This window comes from Camellia sinensis, chromosome 4, assembly GCF_055761805.1.
Source record: "Camellia sinensis isolate YWXY chromosome 4, ASM5576180v1, whole genome shotgun sequence".
Classification (NCBI taxonomy): Eukaryota; Viridiplantae; Streptophyta; class Magnoliopsida; order Ericales; family Theaceae; genus Camellia; species Camellia sinensis.
In genome coordinates, this window is record NC_138964.1 from 194,564,201 (window position 1) to 194,579,415 (window position 15,215).

General features: G+C 34.9%; 1 protein-coding gene across 4 annotated transcripts; it reads left to right on the plus strand.

Moving 5' to 3' along the window:
- Positions 1–2,498: 2,498 nt before the first annotated feature.
- On the plus strand, positions 2,499–10,711 carry LOC114260487 (CLK4-associating serine/arginine-rich protein). Of its 4 annotated transcripts, none has more exons than XM_028200632.2 (13): positions 2,499–2,925; positions 4,769–4,807; positions 4,892–5,040; positions 5,234–5,309; positions 5,681–5,972; positions 6,067–6,176; positions 6,289–6,336; positions 6,475–6,684; positions 6,957–7,058; positions 7,177–7,304; positions 8,357–8,501; positions 10,172–10,294; positions 10,401–10,711. In XM_028200632.2, exons 1-13 carry the CDS (start codon positions 2,729–2,731, stop codon positions 10,423–10,425), a joined length of 1,644 nt encoding a protein of 547 aa, XP_028056433.2. In that variant the 5' UTR covers positions 2,499–2,728; the 3' UTR covers positions 10,426–10,711. The 4 variants fall into 4 exon arrangements, 1 of the variants encoding a protein (XP_028056433.2); XR_014328175.1 differs by having other exon boundaries at positions 2,524–2,925; positions 7,177–7,988; positions 10,096–10,294; XR_014328174.1 differs by having other exon boundaries at positions 2,524–2,925; positions 7,177–7,988.
- Positions 10,712–15,215: the final 4,504 nt, after the last annotated feature.

Below are 15,215 nucleotides of genomic sequence, written 5' to 3' on the forward strand. Positions count from 1 at the left end.
CGAGCTAATTTTACACTCCTATCAATGTGAATGTTAACATGTCAATGTGAATATTCACATTGTTAACGGGCCAGGCCGGGCCGGGCCCCCCGGGAGGCGGGCTGGCTTTTGGTCGCCCATGGGCCGCGGACCAATTTTATACTCTTATCAATGTGAATGTTAACATGTCAATGTGAATATTCACATTGTCAACAGGTCGGGCCAGGCCCGCCCCAGGCCACCCGTGGACCGTGGGTAGGTTTCGGGCAGCCACGAGACGCGGGCTAATTTTACACTCCTATCAATGTGAAGGTTAACATGTCAATGTGAATATTCACATTGTCAATGGGCCGGGTTGGGCCCGCCCTGGGCCGCTGGCCAATTTTATACTCTTATCAATGTGAATGTTAACATGTCAATGTGAATATTTACATTGTCAACGGGCCAGGTCGAGCCTGCCTTGGGCCGCTGGCCAATTTTATACTCCTATCAATGTGAATGTTAACATGTCGATGTGATTATTCACATTGTCAACGGGTTGGGTCGGGCCAGCCCTGGCCCGCTAGCCAATTTTACACTCCTATCAATGTGAATGTTAACATGTCGATGTGAATATTCATATTGTCAACGGGCCGGGTTGGGCCCGCCCTGGGCCGCTGGCCAATTTTATACTCCTATCAATGTGAATGTTAACATGTCAATATGAATATTCACATCGTCAACGGGCTAGGTCGGGTCAATGTGAATATTCACATTGTCAACAGGCCGGGCCTACCCCGGGCCGCCCATGGGCCGTGGGCGGGTTTCGGGCAGCCACGAGGTGTAGACTAATTTTACACTCCTATCAATGTGAATGTTAACATGTCAATATGAATATTCACATTGTCAACGGGTCGGGCCGGGCCCGCCCCGGGCTGCGGGCGGGCTTTTGGTCGCCCATGGGCCGCGGGCCAATTTTATACTCTTATCAATGTGAATGTTAACATGTCAATGTGAATATTCACATTGTCAACGGGCCGGACTTGGCCCGCCGTGGGCCATCCATGGGCAGCGGGCGGGTTTCCCGCCGCCACGGGACGCGGGCCAATTTTACACTCCTATTAATGTGAATGTTAAAATGTCAATGTGAATATTCATATTGTCAACGGACCGGGCCTGCCCTGGCTCGTGGGCGGGCTTCGGGCCACCCATGGGCCAATTTTATATTTCTACCAATGTAAATTTAAAAATATGAATGTTCACATCATAAAATTACTAACCGTTCAAAAAATATTTATAAGGGTATCAAAATATAAGGGTATAAGTGTCCAAGGAAATAGTGTAAATCAAGAAAAAGGATTTTATAGAATAAAACTATACATACATGGGACTAAATGAGTTAAAAAATTCCTTCATGGACTTCTTGGGTTAAAACACTTATAAATGAGATTTATCAATAAAAATTCAAAAAAAAAAAACTTCATTGATAAAACGATAAGTTACAACTTTTTTATTTGTTTGTAACCACAAAAAAAGTTATTTGCACATATAATCATTAAAATTATAAATAAAAATTTACTTTCATATATTAAGATAGGAAGCAATCATTACAAATACTTAAAAAAAAAAAAATCTAGTCTTGTTACTTTTTTTTGAGCCCCATGTTCAATTGGGCATATAGTATTTGGATTTTTTTTTTTTTTTTTTTTTTTATATCTAAAACACAAAATTATATTTGGGGGTCCCTATTTTCAGCCCAAATTTGAAGGCCCAAGACGCAGGTCTCTCTTACCTGCCCTCAGGGCCGGCCCTAGTAGCGGCACAACTGATGTGGGTTTAGTCAGGTTATGAGATTATCTAAATTTAACTCAAGTTGTGTTAAGAGTTATTTAGGTCCGTCAACTTACGAATTATAATATAAAATTGTCTGTTCAAATCCGATCTGAGTTAAACTTGAATTGTCCGAGTTATATAAATTACACATAAATTTTAATTTTTCCCTTTTCTAGTAATTTGTTGAAATTAGATTATTTATAATTTTTTTAAAAAAAAATCATTAATAATATAAAAAATAAATAATTTATATATTGTAAGAGAGATGTCGTTACGATGGTTCTTATAATTTATGTGTGAGAAAAAATAAATAAGTAAAATTTTGTATCGTGTTACTTGTATATATAATATATATTTAATATAATCTAACGACATAAATTATTTTAATATAATTTAATAACTAATAATATATATATATATATTCAATATTTATATATATTTATATATATAATTCGAGTTCAAAATACTCGAATTGTTTGATATTTTTATCTCAATTTGACCAAATTTAATTTGGATTTTTATATTTTTATCCAAACTAGTAATAAATTTAAAAATATCTTATTTAAATTTAAAAAAAATTCAGAGTTCAAATGGTTGAGATTGAACTTGTCCAAATTGTACTCCTGCTCTAAAGATAAATGTTTTTAAAATATAAATTTGGGCTCCAATGTGTTGGGCCTAAAAATGGTGTTGTGGCCTCATACAATTGGGGGAGCAGGCCTCAGCTTCTATAGACTAGACAGCAGCACAGATTATTTCTACACCCCACGGCCACCGAACCGATTCGTTTACATTTTACACTCTCTCTCTCTCTCTCCTCCATCGAAAGGACTTCCTCCATAATTAGGGTTACTCTCCCTCCATCAATCTACACCCAAACCGAATCTGAATTCACAGAGAGAGAAAGTGAGAGAGAGAGAGAGAGAGAGAGAGAGAGATGTGGCACGAAGCTCGGAGGTCGGAGAAGAAGGTCCACGATATGATGGACGCAGCTCGAAAGAGAGCTCAGAGACGGGCTGTCTATCTCGCCAAGCGTCGTGGCGATCCTCAGCAATCCATCCAAGTTCTCGGATCTCGCTCTCGCATGTACCGCGACGATGGCCTCTACCAGGCCACCCAGGATCAGCAAGGCCTGTATGTCTATGTCTCCCTCAATCAATTTAGGGCTCCTTTTGTTTTCTTTCTCTCTCTCTCTCTCTTTTTGCACTGCTCGTATTGTTTCTTCATTTGGGGCTGTTTGGTTTCACGGAAAATTTTCCAAAACAATGTTCGCCCGCCCTCACAAATTGTTTTCCAAAGCTCTTTACTTCGGCAGAAAATTTATCTCCAAAATTGAAGATTTTGGAAGCTCGAAACGAGCTAAAATTAAGTCCCATCCCAGGAAAAAGAATCGATTTTTCTGTGCGGAGTACCCACTGCATTTGTAAATTTGCTACTTTAGGCAGAAATAATTGTGTGTGTGGTGGATGTAGAAAGAATTTGGTGGGTGTATTTAGAAACTGCCTCTTGTGCTTGATCAGATCTAAGGTTAGATATAAATGTTGAAAAAGAAGGGAAGTGGTATCCTATGGGGATTATCAATACAAATAAATAAAATGATGGAAAATTGGAACTTTTGAGAGAGGGTAGGACAGTTAATATAGGTTGTTGTAGGTGCGAAATGAATCAAATTCAAGTTCTTTTTCATTGATAACCTTATTTTTAAAGCATTCTAACAGAGTGATAAAAAGGGTAGATAGAGGCCATTGTTGTTGTGCTATTATGAGGGTGTCTCCCATTATCATGAGGAGAGTTGCATGTTGGCTGTCCATTTACGTATTCATGTTGTGAGTCTTCTTGCTTTCTTTCAATGGTGTTTCTTGGGTGATGCCTAGATGAGTGGTTGTGAATGTGATAATTGTCAGTTGGAGACAGGATAGAGTGTCCTGAAGGCGATGAGGAGCATCCTAGAGGAAGGGAATAGATCCAGTGGCTCTGACATATAGGTTGAATTGTGTTTTCTGGATTTGCTCTGTTGTTCAGTGATGGGGTGGTGATTTTAATCCTTAGAAACATTTTTGGGTTTTGTGAAGAACTAGAATTCTTTTGGTTTTGTATGTTGGTGCATTGCTTTATGCATACAATATGCGTAATGTTCACTCTCTTTTTTGGTACTTATAGATAAAATGTTTGCTTATTAGAAGGAAAAAAAAAAAAAAAAAAATTCAGGTTTACCCATTTTTCTAAAAAATAAGAAAATTAACTCCTCAATATGTGAAAATAACTTATGAAGTAAACAACAGTACATATTTGGGACTAGTGGTGATCTTATGGCTGAATTGCAAACTAATGTGATGAACAAAATAAAGGATTCGTTATGCTTGGGCGCAATGGTAGTGATTTTTGCTCAATAACATGAGGCATTAATTGTTTATTGTTATATATTAGGAGTAGAGTCGCTTATAAAAAAAATATATATAGTAGAATCTTTTCCTCTTGAAGTTGCTGAGCAGGAGAATACTCCTAACCAACCTTTGTCTATGAGTAGAATAATTATAATCCAACTCCTATCCTATCCTTCCCCACCTTCTCAAGTTTCTTCAACATTCTGAAGTATTTTGGAATTCTATCCCTTTGGACTAAGGGTTCAAGTTGCAGTTGCAGTGGCTTGGAAGTAGGGTCTAATAAATTCAGGCAGTGGAGGATTGATTTTTTTCCTTCACATAACTATCCGAAATTTTACTGATACACATGTTTTTATTTCAAAGTCATATTTACTTGATTTAATGATTTGTGTTCTATTTATAAACTTGGAAAATCGTTTTCAAGAGCAATATGCATACTTCTTACAGTAATATTACTGTTTTTGTTACAATAACTATTATTTACAAACCTGTAGTCACTTCACTAGTCACTTATCTTAACGGTTCCGAGTGCTATCATAGTTGAGTGTCTATTTTTACATCTTAATTTGAGATATCTTTGCCTTTTATCTCAGGATCCCTTGGAATGGGAAAGAAGATATTATGATTGATAGGTATGTTGCTTTTGTGTGTTTGTGCGTGTAATTGTGTGTTGGGAAAAATTGTTCTTCTGTACTGATTTGCTTCACTCTTTACAGATTTGATGGCCGTGCTCTTCTTGATTATATTCGAGATTCTAGTTCCCGACGTTTTCGGACCCCTGAGAAGACAGAGGAAGAAGAAGAATTAGAAGAGTTTGTTAATTTTGAGCGTTATCGGGATTTAATTAAGCATCAACGTAGAGGATGTCGGTACTTTTTTGTTTTTTGATAATGTTTTGAATTCATGAACATTTTTTTAATATTTTGATATATTTTATTTTATCTACCTTTCGACAAGGCAATCTGTGGCAAATATGATGCATACTTATTTGGAATCATTCTTATGGCAAGGGATTTATTTAATAGAAGTTTTACAAGCTAAGTATTGTCTAATAACAGTTACTGATGAGGAAGGTTTGCAACATGTGAATCAAGAGATGGAAGCAAAGATTGCTACTCCATTTGGATCTGACAGGTTTTAACCGTTTTCTTTTCATTGAACTTTCTTTTTCTATTGAATGAAGTTGTTATTTACCTCTGTAATCTATTACAAGTTAAAGAAGAATGCATACACGCAAATACAGTAAATCTGTTCACTACTGAAAAAGAAAATGAGATTAGTTTCTCCTGTTTGTTTGCTTGCAATGTGGAGACAAGTTTTGTGTTTTTAAGAATATCAAATTTTCTGAACTTTGTTTTAGTTTTATGCTATTATGATCAGCGTTGCCTTCTGTTTGTGAAGATGGTAGAAGGTATTGCTTAACTAATGTATATATAGCATGTTTAATAGTTCTTTCATGAATCATTCTTCATATAACATATCATTTTGCTTTGTGTATCTGGCAGATCACATCCGGCTCAGGCTCCAGCAAGCAAGGGCTCATATTCGCAGGTGGGTTTCTCTTATGAAGGAGATGGAAAAGAGGAAACTCATTATTCAGATGGTGATGATGAGGATGAGGATGATGACAATGATGATGATGAGGATTTTAACAGTGATGATAGCAATGATGAAGAGATGGAGAAAATTGCAAAAGAATTTGGTGTAAAGAGGTATGGTTGGCTTGTTTACATGGACAAAAAAGCTAAAGAGGAGGAAAAGAAGCAAAAAGAAGTGGTCAAGGGGGATCCTTCAATTGTAAGTTCGTCAAAACTTTTAATTGGGACACGTTATCTTGGAAATCTGCAACTGTGCTAACATTGGCTGTCCTGAGTACTTTTCAATTTTCTAGAGGAAGCTTAGTCGCAAGGAACGGAGGAAGGCTTCTCAGATAGGAAGAGAGAGAGAAAGAGAAGCTGCCCAAATTACTGGCACTCGTGTGCTTCATCATGATCCTTACAGGTAAATACTAATATATTATATGTCAGCAATTGTTTGGCAAGTTGGTCTATAAGCACCAGAAATTGTATAAACCTCCAGTTGCAAATGGTTGATCTGGGTACATAATTTGCAGGGAGACTAGACGAAGTCCAACTTATGAAGCCTATTCTCGTTCTAGAAGGTTTGATTTGTTCTAGTTTTTTTGTTTTTTGGGGTGGGGGGGGGGGGGGGTGGGGAGTGTATATGTATCCGTGGTTTTTTTTTTTTTTTAATGAAATGAATCTTGTTATATAAATGCTATTGTAATTTATGTTGGCAGATCCAGATCGAGGTCTCGGTCATACTCCCCATCACACTCAAGGCGCTATGCCCGTGGTGTGCATTCTGATGATAGCCATCGAAGCAAATCAAAGGCTGCCAAAATAGAGTATATTACTGAATTTGGGGGATCTGCTGATGGGGATGAACCGAAGTTTGAAGGATTCTCTCCACCACCTTCTCCTCCGCCCCAAGCTGATCTGTTGAACCGGTCGGAGCACTCGACCTTTAATTCTTGCAATTTGCAAAGATAGATTGGACAGTCTTTACTGCTGCAGCTTATCCTCCATTATGTTACCTGAGGCAAACTTTTGTGGTTTAGAATATATGAAAGCTTAGGTTATCAGCATAACTGCCGAGGGAGAGGGAAGGAAGCTTCCATTTTGAAGCTCATTTTTCCCTTGAAACGGACTTTGTATCAATGCATCGAAGTTTTCTACAAGCATTGAAATGGGTGTGTCTAATTCTTGTTCTTTTATGCAGGCCATCGTCTGGTCAGATACTTGAGGCCCTGCATATTGATCCTGCTTCCAGTGTATCCCTTGACAAGGAACAGAGTACTAAAGTGTTGAAGCCACTAGTGAGGTATCTTATGATTTTTGGGTTACATTTACTTTGTTACAGATTAACAGATATGCATGTGTGGATAATGGGGATCTTCTTGTACTGATTCTTTTTGTTTGCTACATTTCTTCTTGGGCAGCACTTCGTCTGCATTAGCAAAGTTGAGCAAGTCTACTAGTAGTGGAGGCCTTTCTATATCAGGGGAGAAGAAGGAAACACCTCAAGAGCGACTTAAACGAATCATGAGCAGACAACTTAACAAACAAAGTAAATCCTACTTTATCTGCATTTTAGTAGTAAAACGGCCAATATTATATGTCGCCATGTGGTGACAGCTAGGAAGCACCGACACCTCCCCCAGAGGCCATGTATCAGTGTCCTACACGCGTCTGACATGTAGTGGACACATGTCCGACCCTCAGTCTGGCGTGTCCCTTTTTTTTTTTTTTCTTTTTCATCTTAAACACGTCTTGGACACGTTGGAGACTAGAGGGAGAAGAAGAAGAAGAATGCGAAGGTCCCTAAAATTGAAGCTTTCCACCTGCAATGAGAGAGCCCAAGCTTCGAAATCCACCCATCAGCCACTATTCAAAGTCACAGCTGCAAGAGAGAGATGAAAGAGGGAAGACAACCTAGCTTTCCACCTGCGATGAGAGTGCCGAATCTTTGAAGTCGACAAATCAAGCACTGATTGAAGTCGCAGCTGCAAGAGAGAGATGAAAGAGGGAAGATGACCAAGCTTTCCACCTGCAATTGAGAGAATCGAAGCTTCCTGTTGCAACAAAGATTTGATTTCTCCCCTTTTTGTTGTTTTGTATTTCAAAGAAAAGAAAAGGGTTTACACCTCATTAAACCACCTTTACAGCTCGTTAAACCTTTCCACCTACCAGGCTAATAATGGTTCCAGCTAGAAGTCAAATGGTCAAAACAGCTAGCTTTTACTACTAGTAGGTTTGTAATGTTTAAATTTTTAATTAATGTTAAATTATTAAAATTTTCATAATTTGAAATAAAATATTTATATATATGAGGTATATTATATAAATAAATATATATATATATATATATTTCTAACATGTCATAAGCTTGTTGTGCTTGGCGTATTTTGAAAATTCACGTGGCAGCGTGTCCGTGTTGTGTCTCGTGTCTATGTCCATGTCCGTGTCCGTGCAACATAGGGTGACAGCTTGATAGGGAATGATTTTTTTTATTTTTATTTTAATCTTTTTCCTCTTTCCCCCTTGCATTGCTTTTATATGGCTTTATATGTTCTTTGTTTTTCTAATTTCCATTTTGTCTTTGATTGATTAATCTTACAGTTAAGAAGGATACTGCTGTTGAAATGGCCAAGAAACGAGAACAGGAGCGCCAGAGGCTTGAAAAGCTTGCAGAAACGAGCCGATTAAGTCGATATAGGCGTCACAGCCGCAGCAGAAGCAGAAGCTATAGTCGATCTCCTCCAAGGTAGCATAATACGCTGCTCATTATGCTATCAAGTTGCACGCACGGTTGTGTACCATATGTTCCACGTGCAAGATTATTATTTTTAATGTTTATGGTTGAAGATGATCTAGGTTTAGGACTTGGCTAATAATAATCTACACATTATTTTTGGCCTTTGTTCTCATGACACAAGCTGGAATTACATGAAACTTACTGATATACTGAAGGACTTTTTTTTATTTGGAAAACAAAATTGCAGTCCTTCCGCAACCGCAAACAAAGAAAAAAATGATGCTCCATCAACTCAACAAAGCCTTAATCCCAACTACACTGGTTGTTTCCAAATTCACTGTTCTGTACTTCTTGGAGCCATGGCTTTCTTTAAATACCTTCGGTTCATAAATTGAGCCTTAATCCCAACTACTGTGGTTGTTTCCAAATTCACTGTTCGGTACGACTTGGAGCCATGGCTTTCTTTAAATCCCTCCGGTTCATAAATTGAGCCTTAATCCCAACTACTTTGTTTGTTTCCAAATTCACTGTTCAGTACTACTTGGAGCCATTGCTTTCTTTAAATCCCTTCGGTTCATAAATTGAGCCATAATCCCAATTACTTTGGTTTTTTCCAAATTCACTGTTCAGTACTACTTGGAGCAATGGCTTTCTTTAAATCCCTTCAGTTCATAAATTTTGGTTGTACCATACTCCGGCAGTTGGTATGTAAGGTTTTTGAGGTGTGTCATGAACCCAAATGTAGGGGAATTGGGATTTACTATTGACTACTGAGCCCACCCAACACAGCAAAAAAATTCAAAAAAAGAAAAAGAAGGAAAAGTAAAAACAATTAAAATTGAATTAAACCGAAGTTAAATAAAATATTTGAATTGGGTTGTTAAATAAAGGCTATCCCTAACTTAGATACTATTTCTAAAGTATTAGACTACTAGAACTTGTTTTGATTCAACATGGATGAGATGAGATTCAAGAAACTGTAATTCATTTTAATTGATTCACCCAACATGTTGAGATGTAGGGGATTGATCCACAGTAAGTTAATGGGTTTGCTTGACACATATTCGTAAGAAAAACTCTTTGTGAATTAAGTTGCATTTCCTTCACGCATAAGTTCTAGCACTTTTGACATTGTTATTGCATCTGTTACTGCAATACGGAAGTTTTTTTAATGATTTGTATACCATGTAAATAGACATTTATAAGAAGGTTGCCTGTTTGCAATGATCTTTTGATGACTGGCATCTTGCTGGAGTAATGCTTAACTATGGTTATTGATTCTCTTTTATTTGTTTATGTTTTTGGTACATTTTATTTGTATATTTTTTTCTTCTCTCCTCCTCTTTGGATTTGGAAACAAATTGAAAGAAATGGAAGGTAGAAGGAATAGGGATCCTTTATGGAACACTGAAGAAACTGCAGGAAGCAAATTTCATATGATGCTAAAGTTTGTCTTTCTTTTCATGGCCTTTGACTCTTTTTCTTGATTTTTGATCCTCATACAACAGTGACTGATCTATACTCTCTCCGGGTGAATCGGGTGTGCTGTGTTTTTACATTTTTTAATTGACCTAATAATGTGTTTTGTTCAACTATGTTGTAGTGAAGTTTCCGAAAATTATAAAAGCTGACTTATTTCCGTCACTTGGGTGCAATCATGAGCTGTTTGCTTATTGCAGAAGATATAGGAGGAGCAGAAGTCGAAGTAGAAGCAGGAATTCTCGCAGATATAATTCACGGTCTCGTTCTCCCTCCCATTCTTGTTCTCACTCTCGTTCCATCTCCCGGTCTCGCTCTCCAAGGTGATATATTATCATTTTTATTTTTGTTTTTGTTTTTGTTTTTGCTGCTTTGGGTTGTGTGACCTTTGTGCATGTACTGGCACTGATAAGAGAGCTAATGTTGCAGGGTAAGGAGCCGTTCAAGGTACTAATAAAGATATTGTAGCTGGGGTGGCACTGAGGATAATGTGCACGTGGTAGTGTTTTTATCTGAAAATTTAAAAATAGTAAGAAGAGGAGAAGAAAAAAAAGGAAAAAGTGGTGCAGCTACCTCTTATGTCCTTGAATGTGGAATGTACAGTGTCTTTTTGTGAAGACAAGGTATAACACTCTGCAATCACTTATGCTTTGTTCTGAGCTCAAATATTTTGTAAGTTAAACTGCAGTGTATGTAGGATGATTGTGAGTAATTAATATTATTGGACATTGTATAATCAATACTTCACTATCATTCATTTCCTTCTTGTGCTAGTAGGCATTTGAATTTGACTTGAATTGGGTGTTTTGCAAAGCTTGTTATTTATACGTGAAATGAGCCTAAAAATCTTACTCAAGCTTGTTTATTTACTCAATGGCCCTGTTTGGTAGAGCTGTGGGAAAGTTCTTATAGCTTATGCCCAAACAGCTTATAGCTTATCACTATGAACATAAGCTGATTTCTGACTTATAAATTAAGCATCTCCTGCCACACTCAAAGAATAAGCTGATTTCTGACTTCTAAAAAGCTATAAGTTACAAGCTATAAGCTAAACCAAACACATCAAAATAGTTTAAATTAAGCTGAAAACTGAAATAAGCAGCTTTTAAGCTGCACCAAACAGGCACAATGAGTCAAACTGAATTGATCCCTTAGGAGTCAACTGAATTGATCCCTTAGGAGTCAAGTTCGCGAACAATTTAATTGGTTTGCAGCCTTATGTATGTCTGTCTCTGTTTCTTGACTTCTTAGTCAAGGGCAAATTGACTGCACGGGGTTCATGAAGTTGTATGTATTGTAAACAACGTTGTTTGGGAAGTAAGGCTTTTAGTAAAAAATCACTACAAGTTATCAAATCATTTTCTTTATTTATTTTTTCTTTTTTATAAAAAATTAAAATATCATTATTTTCAAAAGCCCATGTTACATTTGAAGCCCATGTCACATTACAAGCTTCAAAATCGTTTAATGATAAAATATCATTATTGCTTGTTTGGGGAGCAATCATTTTAGTTAAAAAGTCAACAAATTATTATAAATTATCACATCACTTTCTTTATTTTTTTGTACATCTTTTTGTAAAAAGTTAAAAAATTATTAAGATAGTCTGTTTCCAAACGGGTCTTCTTGTTAATTAGGAACAAATATTGAGTGTAATAATAATATCGTCTTATGTGATGTTGGTTAATAAAATATCATAAATAGAAAATAAGATAAAGTGAATATTTCTTGCCTTCTACTAATCCAATTATATAATCTTTGTTACAGTAATATAAACTTTCTTATTAGATTATCTTGTTAATTGGGAACAAATATTAGATTATCTTCTCGTTAATAAGAAACAAATATTGAGTGTATTGTCTTATGTGATATTGTTGGTTAATAAAATATCATAAATGGAAAATAAGATTGTCTTCTACTAATCTAATTATATAATCTTTGTTACAGCAACATAAACTTCCTTATTATTAGTTGATGATATTACTGAGCTGAGTTATTGAATAGTGATTCGTGTACACGGCTCTTAAATCATTACAAGTCAATGGAGCCTGTGGTTTTTTTGTTTTATTTTGTTTTGTTTTGTTGTGGGTATTGCTCTTATTGTTAATTATTACAGAAACAATCTCTCTTTTGCATAGATGAGATTGTGTATATGTTTACTTTCTTCAAATCTCACAATGATGACAACTTCATAACATTGTGCTGCTTTTTTTAAAACCAGACTTTTATGTTGTGTTTGGTTGGGAAATTTGAGAAGAGATTTGAAAAAAGAAATGAAAAAAGTAGGTAAAATGTGAATAAAATATGCCTAAATTTCACTTAATTTCATATACATTTTTATTTTCCTTTTCCCTTTCCAAATCCTTTCCCAAATCTCCTAACCAAACACAGCATTAAGAAGTGGAAACTTATTGATTATTCTGAGACTATTACTTGAACACTAGATATGATGATTTTATCACTTTAAAATAAAAAATCCTTCAAAATAAAATAAAATATAAAATTTATTATCATATAATATCACTCTAATCAGAAACTGAGTATGGACAAACTTTTAACTTTAAGCATGGTTGCAAAGCAAGTCATTTAGATGTAAAGGCATCAAGCCCCACCCTAATCACAGGTGTGAAAATGGATCCAAGTAGTTGTGGATAGATTGTGGCTTTATTTCTCAATGTACCTTTCTTTGGCCTTTAACTTAGCATCTTCCTTTCATCATATCACCTTGTACCACACGGAACTTGTTGACTCCCTTCTAAAGCAAAAGAGATCAACAATACTTGACATTTCAAAGAGCGAGCTTAGAAACACAAAAATCAGTTATAAAATTAGACACAACATGTAAATAGTACTTTTAAAAAGTGAATTTCACTAATAAATTTTATAAAATCTCATTGATTCATGTGTATTTGTCTTTAATTCAGTATTAATTTATATCTTTTTATTATTTTTGTATTCATAGTAGAACTGTATTTAAAAACTTAACTTTATTATGTCACAAGATGCTATTCCCGTGACTCATGAAAGAGATGTGCACTTCTACACTTTTAACTCAAAATTCACACTTTTAATGAGTGTATACCTAATCTAATCTACACATAGCAAAGATCGTCAACTCAAAAGTATAATCACCACACGAGTGGGGGATAAGCTTATTTTACTTTTACTTTTACAACTTTAATTAATTCCAAGTGAATTGCTTATATATTGTACTTGCAATTGCATCTCAATCAAGGTTCTAAATAATAATATCGGGGATGAACAAGTGGCATATATTCAAAATCAAGTGGTGTGATCGTAAGCCCTTTAAAATCATTAGTTACAAAAGAGAATTAAACTTCAACTGAATCGATCATATAAAATATAAATCGCTACGTATAAAAGTAAATTTTATTTTATCAATATCAAAAAGTTAAAAAATTAACACGTATCCACCGATATATGATTATCCTCAATTGCTGGGCTAATGGGATTTGACATCACTTAGGGTTGAGTTCGTGGTGGGGAATACACCTTGTGGAGATGTGTCACTATTTTGATGTTGACAGTACTATACATTACTATGTTTAGAAGAATTTAAACTTGTTCATATATTTTGAAAGTGTTGGACAAAACATAGAGTTTAATTAGTCTAAAATTATAGACATTTCATCTAAAAAGTATTGATTTGTTTAAAATCATGATTTTTATTATTTTGAATCAATTAAAATTTATATTTATCTCGACATTTTGATAACATGTGAACATGATCAAACTCTAGAAAAATTCTCCTCATTGATATTTCTAATAAAAAAAAGCTTGTTCAATAGCTTTGTGTACTTATTAAGGATCATCTATCATTCTATTCTCACCAATCTCAACTTACAATTTTATAGTATATACTAAGAAACCTTTAATAAAAGTGCTTTATAAAATCAATGATCATGGCAAGCTCCTTTAATCAATGAATTAAGTAATTATATAACTTTAATTTGTTTTAAGCATTAAACAATGAAGCAAAGCAAAACAATCCCTATCCATTTCTTTCTAAACAACCTGTGTTAGGCTTCAACTACCCTAGCTTGCTCTATTTAATTTCTTCTTTTTTCTTTTTTAATTTTTAATTGTAAGAGGTTGATGGAGCACATGGGATGGTGCATCTCTCTTGGACTGCTTCAATCTTATTATATATGCAATCCTTAGGCTAAAAGAGTGATTTTTTTTTTTTTTTTTTTTAAAAAAAAAAAAAAATGTAAAAATAAGATGATAAGTGTGGTAGATCTCTACCCCACAAAATGATTTTATTCTTGTAGGCATGCTTTGCCATCTTATAATCACATTGATATAATATTACCACATTAATTTTGCATCTTTTTAGTTCTAGACTATTTTTAAAAGGTAGATCTTTAGTTAAAATATGTGTTTTAGCTTGATTAATCAATATCTCTCTCCTCTTTGTAACAGAACTCATTGTGATGTCACTCCTACATGCACATCAATCATCCACCTAAATTTGAATTTGAATCCATATGAAGATAGTGAAAAAATTTGGCGGGCGCAAGGCAAAGTTTCTTACTTGAAAAGTGATGTAGATCTGGTATCGCCTAATGCATGGAGCAGTTTGACAGTTAGATGGCAAAATAGTAATATGAGTTTAGTTTAACATTTGCATATTTATTTTAAAAGTCTCATTTTCGATTAGAAATGGGTCAAGGAATAAATTCACCGCTTAAAATAATACAAACTTTATTTGAAATTTTTCTCTACCCTTATTCCTATTTTTTTGATAATTCAATTATGAAAGTAATTTTATTGTTACAAATTTTGCTTCTACACTACCTTACATCAAAAAGTTAGATGTAGACCTAATTGTGCTGTACCATCACATTTCATGATTTAATTTTGATTAAAAGGGGTATGACTGATCCTAACAAGGGAAGATAATCTCATGATTTAACTTTGATTAAAGTTGTAACCAAAAAATCATCTCATGAGTAAAATTGTGAACATGTGTTTTTACTGTTCGTGTAGTGATTCTTAAATAAGCATTAGGGATCACACCCCTATCCATGTTCCACTAAAACCTACAAAATGGCCACTAAGGAAAAGAACTTTATAGATCACTTTTGCATTTTAATAATATTTCTCTTACTCTATGTTTGAATTTTGAGTAATGCAGGAAAAAAAAATCTTTCCCTTTATAAATTCATTCATAAATACAAAATTCTTCAGAATCTCATAATTAAAATATTTCACCCAATTTCA